At 38.9% G+C, this 18,373-nt stretch overlaps 1 protein-coding gene across 1 annotated transcript in view; it reads left to right on the plus strand.

Moving 5' to 3' along the window:
- The first annotated feature begins 224 nt into the window (after positions 1 to 224).
- Positions 225 to 18,373, plus strand: part of LOC141351137 (dynein axonemal assembly factor 5-like) — a 28,081-nt gene continuing 9,932 nt past the window's right edge. Inside the window, 10 exon segments of the mRNA XM_073857616.1 lie at positions 225 to 278; positions 281 to 821; positions 2,629 to 2,813; positions 3,128 to 3,252; positions 3,525 to 3,643; positions 4,718 to 4,950; positions 8,212 to 8,442; positions 15,466 to 15,609; positions 15,690 to 15,858; positions 16,328 to 16,475. Coding sequence (XP_073713717.1) covers positions 240 to 278; positions 281 to 821; positions 2,629 to 2,813; positions 3,128 to 3,252; positions 3,525 to 3,643; positions 4,718 to 4,950; positions 8,212 to 8,442; positions 15,466 to 15,609; positions 15,690 to 15,858; positions 16,328 to 16,475 — 1,934 coding nt within the window. The 5' untranslated portion in view covers positions 225 to 239.

Consider the following 18,373-nt stretch of genomic DNA (forward strand, 5'->3'; position numbering starts at 1 on the left):
CCATACTTACCAAATGTGGGTTGAGCACTGCTAATATTTTGTGCCATTTAATTAATTAATTAATTTTTTGTTTGTTTTTTCTTTGTTTAACTGTGTCGGCTTTTAGTTTACAGTTTCTTGTTTTTTTATTTGTTTTGTAATCACATTATTAAAATAAATATGATACAATTAAAGTTTTACAACTTTGAATGTACAACAGCCGTAAAACTAGTTGAAATGTCGTAAAAGCAACGGTCGCTATGACAACTGTGGTCTCCAACCACAACAACAACACACGTGTGAAGCAGCAATGGCGGCCGCCAGCGATGAACGAGCGGCAACGGATGTTTTAAAATCGCTGTCTCGGCATTTAAACTGTTTAAACGACGACAATAAAAGCGCAAGAAGGCGAGCTTTAGATGCGATTAAGAGAGAAAGCGTCGATCAGAGTTTGTCCAGCGCTGTGCTGCAGGAGGTGTTTGAGTGTTTGTTAAAATCGCTGTTAAAGTGTCTGTCAGACCCGACGGAAGCATGCAGAGACAAGACTATTCAGATCATAACAGCCTTTATTAGATCTGTCCCCAAACCAGAGGACACCCTGCCCTATGTCATGCCCGCTCTGGCGCAGAGACTCGGCGGGAAGGAGATCCTGGAGCCGGCGGAGGAGCTTAGACTGGCTCTTATGGAGATGCTGGCCCTGGTGGTGGAGGTGTGTGGCAGACATCTGGCGCCCTACTTGGACGACGTGATGAAGGTACTGCAGAGGACCATTACAGATCCTTTCCCAGAAGTCAAGAAGGAGAGCTGTAAATGTACCATCAGTTTTGCCAAGTGTGTTCCTGGTAAGTGAGCAGAATTGACAGCTAAAAGGAAGTCACATTGCACAGACGTCGTCTTAAAAATCATGAATAAATCAATATACGACAGAATAGCTTGGTTTTTTTTACTTAGTATGCTAAAGGTTTTTTTTACTGTTTCCTGATGTGTTGTTGGTTGTCACGGTAACGGGCAATGAGGTTGTGGCAAGAAAGGATACAGCATCGGCCAAAATCTCGCCGAATGAGCGCTGTTTTAATCCCAAACCTAACCCTACCCAACGTCTCACGAGATTTAGGCCGTAGCTGTATCCCATCTAGCCAAAACTGCAAAAGGATGCTCTTGTAACTTATTTTGCAGAGCACTGGATTCACAACAAAAGTTCATAGGTTCAATCCCATGTGACATACTAATAAAAATGTATAGATTTAATGTACCCTAAGGATAAAAACATTTATGCACAAATGTAAACTAGGGGTTTTCATAATTATACTGTGGGTATGGACCATGTGGGTCACACAGTGGGATAAAGTCACTTTATAAAGTCGCAGTTGCAAACAAAGTAGCGCCAACAAATGACACAAAATCAGCTTAGTCTAGTTGATGAATATCAATGATAATGGTTTTGATATTTTATTTAGTTAATGCGTGTAGGGCAGCATAACAATTAAAGGCAGGGTGCCTGATCTCTGAAAGCCAATGTTGACATTTACCCCAATTGAATCCGGACCTTCTTTGATAGACCCGCCTCACACATACGCAACCCAGGAAACGATGATGGTTTGTAGACACATATTAATATATGAGAAATATTTACATGTGTATGTATATACATTTTTATATTTTAAATTTATATATTTTTTATTCTTAAAATTATACATGCATGTGTGTGTATTTATATATACATAATTATTATACATAGACATAGTACACACACACATATATATATATGACATAAAAAAACTTAGATTAGTTGCGATTAATCGTTATGCAGCCCTTATTGCATGGTATTAAACTTTTATTCATACAATGATGACAATGTAACCATGAACTACTCTCTACATACAGAGTATGAATGTTTTTCCATTTTAAATGCAGCATATCATGAAAATCTGACTTTTCCATGTTTAACCCCTTCAGACCCTGTGTCCACTGGAATGGACATCACATGTTTTGTAGTATAAACCAATATAAATCCTGATCAACCAATCAAAATAATTCACACTGATAAAACACCTGAAAAATCAGGTCTGAAGGGATTGCTACAATTGGGTCCCCAGTGCTTCTGTCAATCTAGAAAATGTAAAAAAGAACAACCCAGTAACTTAGTTTTGTTAAACCATTCTCTGCACGCATGTGAAAAAATAAGTCATTGAAATTTGACTCCCCTTGTGATGTAAGAAGGGGATCTTATTATAATAATACTGCCTCTTGATCTGCAACTATCCAATCACGGCACTGCCATTTAGTTCATTAGCTCATTTGCATTTAAAAGGACACACACACACACACACACACACACACACATTTTGGCTTTGAATGTGGGGAATGTGGCAATTTTAACATGCTATAATAAATGATCTATATGGTATTTTGAACTAAAACTTCACATACATACTCTGGAGGTACCAAAGATTTAAAAAAGTCTTGTGAAATGTCCCCTTTAAAATATTTTGGTAGGTCTTATATAGATTATACCTTTCTAGGTGAGACCTGTAATAAAAAGTTTGCCGATCCATGCCCTAAAATACAAGAAAACCATATTGGAATGCAGCCAGTAAATGATGGGGCCAGATGTGATTTGTTTGTCTAAATTTGTTTGTTTTTGTTCAGATCATTTCCATCTGCAGGCAGAGAGTCTACTGAAGCCCCTATTGCAGACTGTTTCTCACCAGCATTCCCAAGTGAGGGTTTCTGCCACACAGGCTATCGGTGCCCTCATTCAGTACAGCGCTGGCAAGAATGTGGACGATGTTTTGTCCCACTTGGCACAGAGATTGTTTGACGACTCGCCACGGGTGAGGCTGGTAGCTGCTTTGGCTCGTTTTACTAAAATACATATATTATTAACTAAAATAAATGTTTTACTATATAATTGAAATGAATTCAGTTCTTGGTGCAGGGTTTATTTGATTAGGAATGTTTATTTTTATCCATCAAATAAGTTGATGTACAGCAGTTAAAATAAGTATTGAACACGTCACCATTTTTTCAGTAAATATAATATTTCTAAAGGTGCAATTGGCATGAAATTTTGGTGAAAATTGTGGCTTTTGTTGGTCATTCAAGTCAAACCAGGACTTTGGCTCATGTGCTATGCTGCTCTGTTTAGGTGAGGAAGGCAGTTACTGTAGTCGTAGGTGATTGGCTTTTGCACCTGCCGGATAGATATTCCTACTTCCACAAACTCATCCCACTTCTTCTGAGCAGCCTCAGCGACGAGATACCTGAAATCAGGTGAGATACTATATAACTTTTTAAAAGCTGTAATCTCAGTCTTAATATATTTATATCCTTATGATCTTTAAAAAAGACTAATGGCATTGTTTCCTTGTGTTTTTAACTGGAGGGTAGTTTATGCAATAGTAGGTCACATCATGTTTGCAAAGAGCATTTAGATCATTTAAACGTTTATTAAAGTGAATTAATTTTTTGTTGTTGTTGTTGTCCTCAGATATTTTTGGTACTTTGCAAATGTATGTTTTTTTTAAATGTTTATTTTTTTCAAGGTTACTTGCTGAGGATTTATGGAAGCAGATAGGAGCTCAGTGGGAGAAGGAAAATGAAGATGATTTAAAGGATAAGATGGACTTTCAGTTGCCTGCACCTGCTCTCTACACATCTGATAGTAAGTCTAAATTTGGCAATTATTAAAAAAATAGACAATTATATACCGAAAAAAATCATGAACAACCGATTAACTGTAATCAGATTTAAAGGATTAGTCCAATTTCGAGAAGAAATTGTGTTTTTTGGGGCAAACGTTGCGGGATTTTTCTCATTTTAATGGACTTGGATAGAGCCCAACATTTGATACTTAACTCAACACTTGGCGGTTTTTTTCGGCGGAGTTTCAAAGGACTGTGGACGGTCCCGGACGAGGCATGGGGGTCTTGTCTAGCGAGACGATTGTCATTTTTGACAATAAAAATATCAAATATACACTTTTAAAGCACAACGTCTCGTCATGTAGATCCGGCCGTGATGCGCCAGCTGACCCCATGCAATACGTCATGATGTCAAGAGGTCACAGAGGGCGAACGCGAAACTCCGTCCCAGTGTTTACAAGTGTGTTGAAAGAGGACCGTTCTGACGTTGTTGTATGTCAACTGATACTAATTAATGTCTTTGTGTCAGTTTATTGTTTACAATGGTCCGCAAATGTGCGTTTTATATATGTAACACGTGACCTCCCTACGTCACTACGCATTTACGTTAGGTCACGCTGGACCGGACCTAGACAAAAAGTTGTGGTTTAAAAGTACATATTTTTAATTTTTCTTGTCAAAAATGACAATCGTTTCGCTAGATAAGACCCTTATGCCTCGTTTGGGATTGTTTATAGTCCTTTGAAACTCCGTTGAAAAAAACTGTGTTGAGTTAAATATTAAATGTTGGGCTCTATTAAAGTACATTAAAATGAGAAAAATCCTGCAATGTTTTTCTCAAAAAACATAATTTCTTCTCGACTGAACAAAGAAAGACATCAACGTTTTGGATGACATGGTGGTGGGTAAATTATCTGGATTTTTTTTTTAAGAAAATGGACTAATCCTTTAACTATCCTAGTATAAAGCCACAGAAATGATCTTGTTTATTTTTATATCTAGGTATTGTATTACTTATACAACCAAAAGTCTTATAGTTATCAAATATTTGACTATGCTCAAAAGCAACATTTATTTTATTGTCTATCCAACAGGTGTGCGTCCTGGCCTGGGCTGCAGGGAGCTGGTGGTGAGGAATCTGTCTAAGCTGCTTCCTGCTGTGAGTCGGGACATGGGCGACTGGTTAGTGCAGACGCGGGTGAAGACCGCCCAGCTGCTGCGTGTTTTACTGCTGCACGCTGAAGATCACAGCACGCAACACCTGCAGTTACTGCTCACAGTCATTTACCACGCCTGCGCAGATGCAGAGATCGATGTTAGGACGCAGGTAATGGTGCAGACAGTCAGGGTCATTGTTTCAGTTTAGTAATGGAGTAGCATTGTCTTTAAAAATCTGGCAGGTCATCTGTGCTCTTCCAAGGTTGTGTATACTATATAATGATTTTTTTAAATAAAAAAAACTACCAGCCGCAAAAACATGGGTTATGGCTTCCTCTCCAATGTTTCAATAGGCAAAATGTTCCCTATCAGACATTTCCATTTAGACACTCAGGGGTTTAGAACCAGAAAGTGTGTTGTTCCCAATCCATGGTGCGTAAGAATTTTAGAGGGCCTGGGCTTTAATGACGCCCTTGGATTAATGGCAGTAGTTGTGGTCGTGACAGTGTTGCCAGCAGCCCTTCGAGTAAATCAGCTTTATTTTTTGTCCACCAATCAAGTGGCTTGTCATAAGTGAGTAACACATGAACAAATAAATAAATGAGTAAACTATTGCCCAGCACAATACTATCGTGTATGGCTGATCTTACAGGCTGATGATAGGACAATCTCACAATGAAGCATATCGCCCAACACCACTAGCAATATTCCATAAAATCATATTTTCTCTGCAAGACTTTCACACAATGTTTAAAGGGGAAGATCACTGAAAACATTAAATTTTCAGGGTTCCCACGGGTCTTTGAAGTCCTTGAAAGTTTGTGAATCTGGGAAGTTGTTTAAAATATACATATATAGATGCAGGTCATTGAAAGTTCTTGAATCTATTTTATGCCAGATGAAAAATTCATATTATTCCCTGTGTAGTGTTATAATATCATACATTTCTAGACTTTTTAAGCACACGTGCTAAAGTGTTCACTTTAAATGCTTATTTCTTTGTATGCGAATGTTAATTCATACCAAAATGCTTTTTTGCATAGTTGTGTTTGACACATGAAAACGTCTCGGGTTACGTATGTAACTGTTGTTCCCTGAGAAGGGAACGAGACGCAGCGTCTTCATTGCCATACTTCCTGCGTCCCTGTAATGCCGTCTTTGGCAATATTTCAGATAGCGATATACTTCCTGGCTCCTGTTTCACCCTGTCTTTGTTGTTAAGCCTCATCATTGGTTGAATATGATATACACAGTCAGACGCACTTAGAGGCATCTCCAAAGTGTCACCGCAGTGACGCAGCGCGAGTTCCCTCAAAAGGGAAATGTAAGGGGCTAATTACACCAAACGCGCTTTAAACGTTTGGAAATGCAAGGCGCGAGTTTTAAAAAAAAATTAGCAGTGCGATGCGGCTTTTTATATTGCTAAGCAACCACCAAGTCAGCTGTCTTGTCAATCAAATATTGAAGCGTGAGCGCTAGGGTTGTGCCGATACGATAGTATCGTGTAACGACGATCTTCAGACATATCGCCAATGTCAGGCTTTCATGGCGATAGTCACGACGATAGTTGGCGAATGGTTATTATTATTATTATTATTACTATTATTATCATCATAGTTTTATATTAACACCCACAATGCATGCTTTTCCTCACATGAGGGTTTGGCTTCACTTTACGTGGAGAGCTTGTAAAGAGAGAATTCCTTCTTGCGCGTACCTGCATTAATGCGCGCGTCTTGGTCTCCTTCTACCACTAAAAGCGCGCCGCGTCATGAGCAGCTGCGCTTCTCTCTGTCTCACGTGCACGCGCTCTCGCGTCTGTCCGAAGTCTTAACATAAACTAAAGAAGTAATCCTTATGTATTTGTTCAGTTTAATGCGTTTCATGCGAGCTGAGGCAAACTTTACTTTTTGTTTAAAATATGACCCGCTGCATATTAGCGCCTGTCTCTCACTCTCGCGTACGTGCAGAAAGCTGCGCTCTGTCTGAAGTCAGATCACTAATCCTGTTTATGATATGCATTTCAAGGAGTTGTAGAAACACGTCCCTCGTGTTTAATATATGATTGTGTTTAAAATATGATAGCGTTCCGCTGGACCGATGCGTTTAAAAAGGCACCTCATGAGAGCACCACTGCTTGACACGTGTAGTCTTCTGTAACAGCACTAAACCAATGCATTGCTTAAGTAATCATGATAGGGTTTTAATGACGCGCTCGCATTAATGGCATCAGGTTCAAGAAGGTTGCGGTCATGACGGTGTTGCTCTTGTTTTTTTTGTCCACCCATCAAGTGACTTGTTATAATGAGTAAAAAATTAACAAATAAAAAAATGAATAAACTACTGCCCCGCCTCCCGATAATATCGTCTATCGCCGATCTCACAGGCTGACGATAGGACGATCTGAAAATAGGGCATATCGCCCAACACTAGTGAGCGCTCTTTTGCTGTTAACTAACCCATTCTTTAAAGCAACTGTAAACTTCCCTCACCACAACGTAAGGCCCGCCTCTCCCCTCATTCGATTGGACCATGGAAAGACGCGAATGACGTTGGCCGCTTCTCCACTCTCAGCGCTCCTTCAAAAGCACGTGCTGTGGCTGGCGGCAAAAAACGCAATGCGGCTTTCACATAGGACGCAGTGCGCGCTGCGCTGCGCTATGAAACCCATTTATTTCAATGGCTTGCGCCGCGCGAGGGCGGATTGTTGTTGCGTCGAGCAAAGCACGAGCGCAAGCCGCGGTCAAAGTTCAAAATAGTTTAACTTTTGCGCTGCGCTCTGTGACGATTGAGCACAAGCGGCAAGCACAGCGCACACCGCTTCCTATGTGAAAGCCGCACAAGGCGTTCGGCGCGCATAAACAGCGTGCAAATGCTCCCTGCCCATAGAATATCATTCAAAAAGGCGCCTGCAACTCCCATAAACGCTTTTTGTGTGATTGGCCCCTAACAATGTATCTTAAAAGGTAACACGATGTAACCTTGCTCTCATTGAAATGTGTCCCCCCATTTAATCCTTGAATTTGAGAGTATTGGACCTGGAAAGTCCCTGAAAGGTTCTTAAATTTGAAGTTAACTAAGGTGTGGGAACCCTGAATTTTGTCATAATTTAATCACCCTGAAATTGTTTTAAATTTATTGTAGTGTCTTTGTTTTTGCTTAACACAAATGAAGATATTTTGTAAATCAGATCTGGGGCACCATTTACTTCCATAGTATTATTTTTCAGTGGTGCCCCAGATCTGCTTGGTTACAATTTTTTTTAAGTATCCTCATTTGTATTCAGCAGAACAAAGAGATTTCTACAAGTTTGAACTTCAGTGTAAATAAATGATGTTTTTCCAGTAAACTATCCCTTCAAGTTTGTCTTAAAAGATGCACTTCAATCCTTAATTGAAAGGCTAAGTTCTGTATATCTCTTTTATGGCAGTGTTTGGAGTCGGCAAAGCTCTTGGGGGTGTTTGTCAGTCCGGAGGTCTACCTCAAGTTGCTTCTACCTCACGTTACAGACTCCACTTCCTGTTCGTCTGCCTCTCCTTGGGCTCCTCTTATGGTTCTGGCTGCTGTATTGAGAGGGAGCTCAAGAGAGGCGCTACGCCCCCACCTGTTACAGATCGGAGAAACAATCGCACACCCTGATGTCTCACAGGGCTCCCAACAGGTGAGACACATTGACATTTTCTCTAGTTAGTTGCTCTTGGATTTTGAGTTTCCATCGTAAAGATTTATTTACACAGAGAGAGATTTACACTGACAAAGTGCCCACAGGTTATCCATTTTGAATAAGAGCTGATTTCTGGTGACATCAGCATTGGCAATGGTGTGACCAGTGATGCAACAAAGTTACAAAAATTGTATCAATGCACATGCAAGCATAAATAAATGTAAGATATATTTTTAGTGTAGTAAACTGGATCAGAAATCGTCTGCATTTTAAATGAAATTTTAGCACCAATAAAATCATTTTAGCTACAGTTCATCACATTTTTAAAGCTGTGGTCAATTATGCAGCCCAACAAAACGTGCACTTTAAAATTGTTGTCCTGTTCTTACATCAGTTCAATATAATCATTGTTTTTCTAATTCGTTTGCATTAAAAGCCACTGATGCCACACAAATTGGCTAGTTTATTTTTCACCACATTTTCAAGTGGGTTTTCCTAAAGAATGTTTTTTATGACACATTTCCAGGCCTTCACACACACACACACCTGCTCATGTTTCAGATGTGTTTGAACAGATCTCAGTCACAGGGCTCAGATCGAGTGGAAAAATCCCACCCAGACCCAAGAGTCTTTTCCTCAATCCACATTCGGCTCTCTTTGATATCAGAAATAACACTATATTTTCTGACTTTGCCATCTCCTCTGTGCCAAGTCACCACCCATGTGGGCTTTGCAGGAATTTCCTCTGTAGTGCAATAAAAGAAAAATGGCTAAATTCACCCTGACCCCCGACGTCTGCTGCAATCCTGCAACACCCCGTTTGATTTGTTGAGCCTTCAGACGGGGTTTGGCCCAGGTGGCCCTGTCTCATGCCAGACAGCTACAATCTCTTGTCTCATCCACCCACCAGAACTTTCCTTTCTTAAAATAAATTGTTTTTTAAAAGCATTTCCACAGACACAATGACAAACTGACAGAGAAAAGACAAGGTCTTTCACAGATGTTGCAGGACCTTTAAACCTCCCCTAGAGAGAAAGGGCCGTGCAACAGTGACCGATGTCGGTGGTTCAGAAGAAAATGAAAACATGTGGTGTTAATATCGCAGTAATTAACAAGGAAGAAAGGATAATACATGAGCAGCTGTTTAGCTTTGTGACAGTGTTGCTTTAACTACATTAAAGAGAATTAATCCAAAGTCCCTTTAGCAAAATCGCACCACTAGACGGCCATCTGTGCAACGCTTTTGTGCAGTTATTTCAGTCATGCAAGACTAAAGTCCTGTCTACTTAAATGGTGTTAGACAGACATCTCTGAAATCACAATTAAACAACATATTTCTGACCAACTTGACATCAACTGTTCCATAATTTTGTTTTTAAGCTTCCTAAAGCCATTCCAGCTACTGTGCATGCGCACAGGTTGGAAAGCAGAGCTCCTGCCCAAAAAAAGCATCAATCTTTATCAATTGATGATTGTTTTTTTTTTTACTTGAAGGCGGGACATCCATTGCCACAGCAGGCATATTGAATTGTGCATTATCCCACATTCTTATTAATAAGAATGCTCAACATTGTCATATTTTATTAAACTGCCGATTTTTGCTACTGTACCTTTTAAGATGTGTGTATGTGAATGATCTCTATTCTGATTGGGTAACCTCTGTGTAATGTCGGAGTAGTTTTTTTCTAATCATCAAAGTTGTTGAATACTAAAAAGTGGGGCTGCACCGTATTAAAGGATAGTTCACCCAAAAATGAAAATTTTGTTGTTACACACTGCAAAAAATGATTTTTAAGGAAAAAATTCTTAGTATTTTTGTCTTGTTTTCAGTAAAAATATGTAAAAATTCTTAAATTAAGATGCTTTTTCTTGATGAGTAAAACGACCAATTATTAGTACAAATGCATTTATGGCTATCACTGTGTACTAACTTTACTAGGGGTGTGTGATGGATCACAAAACTCACGGTTCGGATCACATTACAGTTTTTGAGGCACGGATCGGGTTATTTTTCAGATCAGCAAAAGGGGGATGGGGAAATCTAATAACAAATAAAGAAATTGCAAACATTTATAAAAAAGAACAAAGTTGCACATTAATAAGGGCTAACATTAGCATTGGGTACAGAAATCGAATTAAATGAGCCATAACACTGTCTTTATTGTATACATTAAATATAATATTAATTTTAGAGCTACAGAAGTGATTTTTTTTGTCTTGGGTTGTTTGATTAACATTAATGACACAGACTAAAGTAGGTTAATTGAGGTTACTGTCTCTTTAAATAAGCAGAGACTTTCTGACTGTAGTCTATACATACACTTAAGACATAAACAAATGTTTTTATTAGAAAAAGAATACTTTGAAGATCATTTTGTTTATATGTGCCCTGTCAATAACAGAAAGATTTTACGTTCGCTTGTTTACGTCTCACTCGTGTGTGCACTATTGAGGGCACTTAAACGCGCGCGCACACGGAGACCGATTGGGAATCCCAAACAGCGCAGAATAAAAACTTTACATTGTTTTTCATTGCTTCAGACAAGCACGTGCAGGTCGCAGTTTCTGTTTGTGTCATCACAACATTTCGGTCGTATTGTTTCGAAAACCGAAAATGCTCTTTTGGGCCATTTTCGGCCGAAAATTTTCGGTTGCCGAATATTCGGTGCATCCCTAATTTTGTGCATAAAGCACGCAAAAGAAATCTGCCAATGGGACCATTTTTCTTTAATTTTTCTTGAATTTAGTGTTTAAGAAAAATGTTCAAGATTTTTTGCTTACCCCATTGGCAGAATTTTTTTTCTTGTTTTATACAAAAAAATCACTTAAATTTGATATTATTGGTCTAAAAACTAGACTTATTTTCTTAGGTTGTTTTGCTCATCTTAATTTAAGAATTTTTAGATATTTTTACTGAAAACAAGACAAAAATAAAACAAAGATTTTTTTTTCTTGAAAATCATTTTTTGCAGTGCAAACCTGTATAAATGTCTTTGTTCTGATGAACACGAATGAATATATTTTGAGGAATGTAACCAAACCGTTCGTGGGCCCCATTCACTTCCATAGTAGGAAAAAGAATACTGTGGAAGTGAATGGGGCTCACAAACTGTTTGATTACGAACACTCCTCAAAATATATTCATTCGTTTTCAGCAGAACAAAGACATTTATGCAGGGTTGAAACAACAGAAGAGTCGGAAAATGATGACAGAATTTTAATTTTTCATTTGAAAAATGAGCCTTTTTTTAAGTAAAGTGTCCCTTTAAAGGAGTACTTCACCCAAAAAGGGTCCCCCTTGATTTGACCATAGCAATTTTTATTCGTACTAAGAAAAGTCAATGGACCCCAGTTTTTGAGGTAGACTAGCCCTTGTCCAGCGATTTCAATGCTCTAAATAGTCATTAAACACCTAAAATTATCTTTATTTGGACTTTTCAGAGAGGTGTACCATTCTAAATGCTTAATCAAATACAAAACTGCGTCCGTCCACATGCGTGTCTTTTTGGTTTCAGTTTTGAAACATGCAAGATTTAGAAAGTAAAGTGCAGGACTTGCTTAATGTTAAAAGAGTTATTAAGAAAGTAAAAGTTCAGTACCTGATTGATGTTAAAAAAGGTATTATGAGCGACCTGAAAACATTCTTCGTCCCGCTGACTGACGGATTTGAGGCCGGAGATCCATCTAAAAGTTAATGCACCTTAAATTGTAAGTAATTATTTGAATGTTTCTCATCAACTCACAAACCTCCTGCAGTTCCTTCACGAACCACTAGGGGTTTGCTGACCCCAGTATCGGAAACCCTGATATAAAACATTGTCAAGCATGTTTGCGATATTTCTAAGGTTTTGGTATATCTTGCAATTGGCCTGTTGCGAGCTTTGAGTTGCGTATACACTGAAAAAAATGATTCATTGAATTTAATCAATTTTTTAAGGTAAGTGGTTGCAATCAATTTATTTAAGCTACATCTTTTTTGTTTAAATGTAGCTTAAATAAATAAATTGATTGCAACCACTTACCTTAAAAAAAATTTGATTATATTCAATGAATCATTTTTTTTCAATGTAATCGAGTATGCGACATAGTGCATCAAACTTTTAATTTGCACTTCTAAAAAGATATAAACAGCACACTACCTAGGGAACGCAGGTGTTGGCAGACAGATGTTGTGGCCTGTGTCCTGTACAGGACAGCTGATATCAGCCGCCACTTTGATGTTGTCAGAAAGTCATTGGAAAAGAACGCCTCGTAGGAACAAGAGGTAGGAAATAATACGCCTGCATTCTTCCTTTGAAGACGTGTTAAACGGAAAACTCAGATGTCGTCTTTATTAGAAGACGTGTGTCCGTGTAATGGGTTCGTGAATTGGCCCTGATACAGGATAGTTTTGTCATGCCTTCAGGTCATGGAAAAACAGCATCTTTTTGTATGCGTTTTGTTTTTGGGTTGCTATAGGGGGACTGTGTGCACGCTCATGAATCTCAGAGATAAGCAGGTGTCTCAAAGAGAAGAAAACGTAAAGGTTTTGATCTATAGAGAGACGTTTCCTGCAAAGGGTCATATCATTGTAAACCTAACGTTGATTAAGCATTCTATCTTCACAGATAGTTGCGTTGTGACATCAGGCTTGGGGTCCCTCTACAATCAGAGAAAACGAACATGAAAAACGAAATCACGACCATGTTTTGGCTCAAGAGACCTCAAAAAACATAACATAAGTGGGCTTCAGGGAAACGATTGAAATGCAAACCTGTCGGCTCATGTCACTGCTGACAGCTGTGGCCCTGCTCACCTCTGTCCCGACAGAAGAGAGGCTGGAGACGGCGTCGAAGCGAGACAGACTTCTGCCGAGGGGTTGATGTCAAGGCAGCGGCTTGTTTATGGACAAAAATGATTGGCAGGGAGCTCTGGTTAGGACGGTGTGTTTGAAACAGTTGTCAGATCTGTCAAACACACTGTTATCGTGCTGAGAGCCTCAGGCGTGAACTGGAGAACGTGTTCCTGTTTTACAAGCATTGCTTCTTATCTGGAAATCTGCTCATAAAGTCTTAAAAGTAGTCATATGCATTACATAGTGGAAGAACTGTATGGAAAAAGATTTATAATTATTGTTCGCACATTATCGGAATAATAACCCTCATGTTTAAAATGAGTCGGGTGCCCTCTTTAGGATCTGTCGGATTGAATAGTGTTATTTGAGACTTTTGAGGTAAGCCACCTTGAGTATCAGTAACAGAAAAGCCCTAAACGCGTTTCTTGAAGCGTTTCTCAGTTTTGTGTTCGTTTAAATGGATTGTAAAAGTATCCCGCACACACTGTTCCTGTAGGCCGCTCCAAACATCTGCAGGTTAACCATTCAGCCTCTGTTAATGACAGAGCTGTGAAGCAGAGGAAACCATGTCATGATCTTGTTGATGCTCTGAATGTGAAACTTTGTCTAGACATGTGATCACTTTTCAGGGGATAAGAGCTGTAGGAAGGGAAAATAACAGGGAGTAATGGAAAGAAAAACTCATAGCTTTGGGAGATCACCGAGTTTAGGTGTGTGTATGTGTGTAATGCAAACTTTCTCTCACACATATACACACACCCCATTTGAATTGAAATGCAAATCAAATTTGATTACATAATGTAACTTTTTTTTAATGCATTCGGCAAATGCTTTTATCCAAAGTGCATTTAAAGTCCCCAAATCAAAACTTAAACTTTTATTTATTTAATATTGCAGTGTTTATTATAAACAATTATACCACGGGGCTGTTGAATGCTGTATTCTGATTGGCTGAGAAATGTTTCATTGGTGTTGATTATTTTTCAATAACAGCAGACCTAACATTTAAAATGTCTTACAAATAGGCACCAGAGCAATGTTTGTAGTAACCGTGGTACAAGCGGAGTAATTGAATCCGGTCCTTTGAATCATTTGAAAATAATGCACACCCCGGTGTAACCCCACTCCGAGCATTACCACTTTGGGTGTGCATTTTTTTTCTTATAATTCAACGGCCCATCGTCAATTATTCCTTACTTAAGTCACTATATATATATATATATATATATATATATAAAATATATATATATATAGGATTATTAGGAACACCTGTTCAATTTCTCATTAATGCAATTATTTAATCAACCAATCACATGGCAGTTGCTTCAGTGCATTTAGGGGTGTTGTCCTGGTCAAGACAATCTCCTGAACTCCAAACTGAATGTCAGAATGGGAATGAAATGTGATTTAAGCAAATTTGAGCGTGGCATGGTTGTTGGTGCCAGACGGGGCCAGTCTGAGTATTTCACAATCTGCTCAGTTACTGGGATTTTCACACACAACCATTTCTAGGGTTTACAAAGAATGGTGTGAAAAGGGAAAAACATCCAGTATGCGGCAGTCCTGTGGGTGAAAATGTCTTGTTGATGCTAGAGGTCAGAGGAGAATGAGCCGACTTATTCAAGCTGATAGAAGAGAAACTTTGACTGAAATAACCACTCGTTACAACCAAGGTATGCAGCAAAGCATTTGTGAAGCCACAACACGCACAACCTTGAGGCGGGTGGGCTACAACAATAGAAGATCCCACTGTGTACCACTCATCTCCACTACAAATAGGAAAAAGAGGCTACAATTTGCACAAGCTCACCAAAATTGTTAAAAATGTTGCCTGGTCTGATGAGTCTCGATTTCTGTTGTGACATTCAGATGGTAGAGTCAGAATTTGGTGTAAACAGAATGAGAACATGGATCCATCATGCCTTGTTACCACTGTGCAGACTGGTGGTGGTGTAATGGTGTGGGAGATGTTTTCTTGGCACACTGACCCGCACCAACAGTGCTTATGTGAAACCCCCCTATGCTACATTTTACATTTGATCAGTATGTGCATTCCCTGGGATCAAACCCATGACCTTTTGTGCCGTTAACGTAATGCTCTAACAGTTGAGCTAAAGTAACAAAATGGCTAAAGTGCAATCGAACAAGAATTTTTAAAGCACAGATGTTGTCTGTCTGTCTCTCAGGTGCTGTATCTGGATCAGTTGTTGGCGTGTGTGGATGCTGTGCTGCATGTAAGTCAGGTGGACTGTGATGTCATCAGTATACAGCTCTTGAAGGTTCTGGTGTCCGTTCAGAGTCTCTCATCGCAGCATGAACAGCACAGTAAGGTAAAACACACACGCACAGATTTCACACATGGTATGGCACATCACAGTTTCGGATAGATTGAATGTCATTTGTCTTTTAGGCTGTTGAGTTGGTGAAATGTCTGTGTGAGATTCAGAGTCTCACAGGAGTGTATGAGTTGTACAGACGGCACATGGCTGATCTGTTGCAGTGGCTGTTTGAGTCGCATCATACCTGGACGAGTTACTCCATTCAGAAAACACAGCTGGAGATCATCGCCGTCCAATCAGGTTTGAGTTTAAGCACATCATACTAGGTGCACTGTCAAAAAAATGATCTCTTGCTGTCACTGGGACGGTACCTTTTCAAAAAATACACAACAACCTTGCACCTAAAGATTTTAAATTAGTTACCTCAGAGGTACATATTGGTACACATATCAAGGCAGCCACCATAAGGGCATCACCCATTATGCATACAATACAAGGCTTTAAAATGACATTAAAAATTTACTTATCTAATATTCTCTCACACATGGTAAAAAAAGGTAATTCAATTAAAAAATATTATATATGACAAAAAAATTTACGCAGCTTTTTTGAATTCATTAATATTTTTAAGTTGAATTAACTCAAGATTTTAAGGCAGACAGATAACTTACTTTTTAAGTTGCCTTTTTACGTTACAGTGCAGTGGTGGTATTTTTATTATGAATTTGTTGGTTATATTTCTTCTAATCTACACAAGTTTTTCATTCAGGTCCAGTAGTCGGAGAGTTCCTGTCAGCCTTCCTGCCCTTGCTAAAGAATTGCGTGGAACCCAGTCGAGACCCAGAGATGAGGCTTCAAATCTTCACCATGCTGTCCAAACTACTGCTTGATGCCAACAACACATTGGACTCACAGGGGTCTGTTCATCACACAAACACAACTTTATGCAGTTCCTGTAGCTCAATTGTTAGAGTATTGCAAATATTGTGGGTTTGATTCCCAGTGAACACACACATACTAATAAAATGTTTAATTTAAATGCACTTTATGTTGCTTTGAATAAAATATCTGGCAATTGCATAAATATAAATGCATCAAAAACATTAACAATTTAAGTGTGCAGTTATACCCAATAGCATTGAGGGTGCAGTGTGTAACTTTAAGGAGGATCCCTTGACAGAAATGCAATATAATATACATAGCTGCGTTATCGGTGGTGTGTGGAGACCTTACATAATGAACTGTGTTGTTTTTGTTATCTTGGTATGAGCCGTTTTTTGTCTCCATACACCGCGGGTCCCCTGGCATGGAGGTCGCCATTTTTTGCCACCATGTTTCTACAGTAGCCCTAAACAGACAAACTCCTCTACAGATCGTGTTTCGTCACTACTGTATTTTGTCTTAGACAACAACATATTTGTCCTTTTACGGCTACCATAGCTTCTCTATGCATTTCGGTGAACGGTGGACTGAGCTGTTGGTTGCAATTCACAATCTCACTGCTAGATGTCGCTAAAATCTACACATTGCACCTTTAAAGCTTGCAAAACAGCACTATTTTTTAAAGAATTACTCCACTTTCATAAAGATCAGATGGTTGACTCGACTCATGTCATCCGATATGTTTATGTCTTTTTTTGTTCACTCGAAGGGAGATGCTTTTTTTTGGGAAAATATTCCAGGATTTTCTCCATATAGTGGACTTTGGTGGACCTCAACGGTTTGCTGTTTCGGTGAGGCTTCAAAGGACTCTAGACGATCCCAACCAAGGCATAAGAGTCTTATCTAGTTAAACGATCATCATTATCACCTAAAAAAAAAAAAATGTTAATCACAACTTCTCGTCTTGCACTAGCCGTCTGATGCATCAGCGTGACCTTACGTATTATGTAATCACGTCGAAAGGTCATGTGTCACATATATGTGAAACACACACTTTAAAACAATAAACTGAAACAAAGACATTAATAAGTATTATTCCACATACAACAATGTCGGAACGGTCCTCTTTCTCCACACTTGTAAACACTGGAGCGGTAGTTTCACACACGTCTTGTGGGACCTTTCTGCGTGATTACGTAATATGCAAGATAAGATATTGTGGTCTAAAAGTACTTTTTTTGTCTGAAATTACAATTGTTTTGCTAGATAAGACCTTATGCCTCGTTTAGGAGCGTTGAAGCTGCATTAAAAACATTTAAGCTGCATTGAGGCTGTAAACTGTTGAGGTCCACTATATGGAGAAAAGTCCTGGAGTGTTTTCCTAAAAAAACGAATTTCTTCTGGACTGAGCAAAGACAGACATAAACATCTTGGATGACATGGTGGTAAGTAAATTATCAGATTTTTATTAAAGGTGCAGTGTGTAAATTTTAGCGGCATCTAGTGGTGAGGTCGTGAATTTCAACCAACGGCTCAGTCCACTGCTCACCTCTTGCTTTTGATACACATAGAGAAGCTACAGTAGCCGCCACGGGACAAACATGTCATCGTTGGAGACAACTTAGTAAAAAAGTTTGTTCGTTAAGGGCTTCTGTAGAAAAATGGCTGCACAAAATGGCGGCTTCCATGTAAGGGGACCCTCTTTGTATGTAGATAAAAACGTCTCATTCTAAGGTAATAAACACATAACGGTTCATTATGAAAAGGTATTTATACACCCCTGATAATATAGTTTTGTATACTATTTTGCTTTTCTGTCAAGAGATCCTTTTAAAAATTACACACTGCACCTTTAAAGTGAAATATTCCTTTATCTCATAAACGTAGATGAGCACAACTTGGCTCATAGAAAGTAGATGAATTTACTTTTTGT

Source organism: Misgurnus anguillicaudatus, chromosome 19, assembly GCF_027580225.2.
Source record: "Misgurnus anguillicaudatus chromosome 19, ASM2758022v2, whole genome shotgun sequence".
In the NCBI taxonomy this organism is placed as follows: Eukaryota; Metazoa; Chordata; class Actinopteri; order Cypriniformes; family Cobitidae; genus Misgurnus; species Misgurnus anguillicaudatus.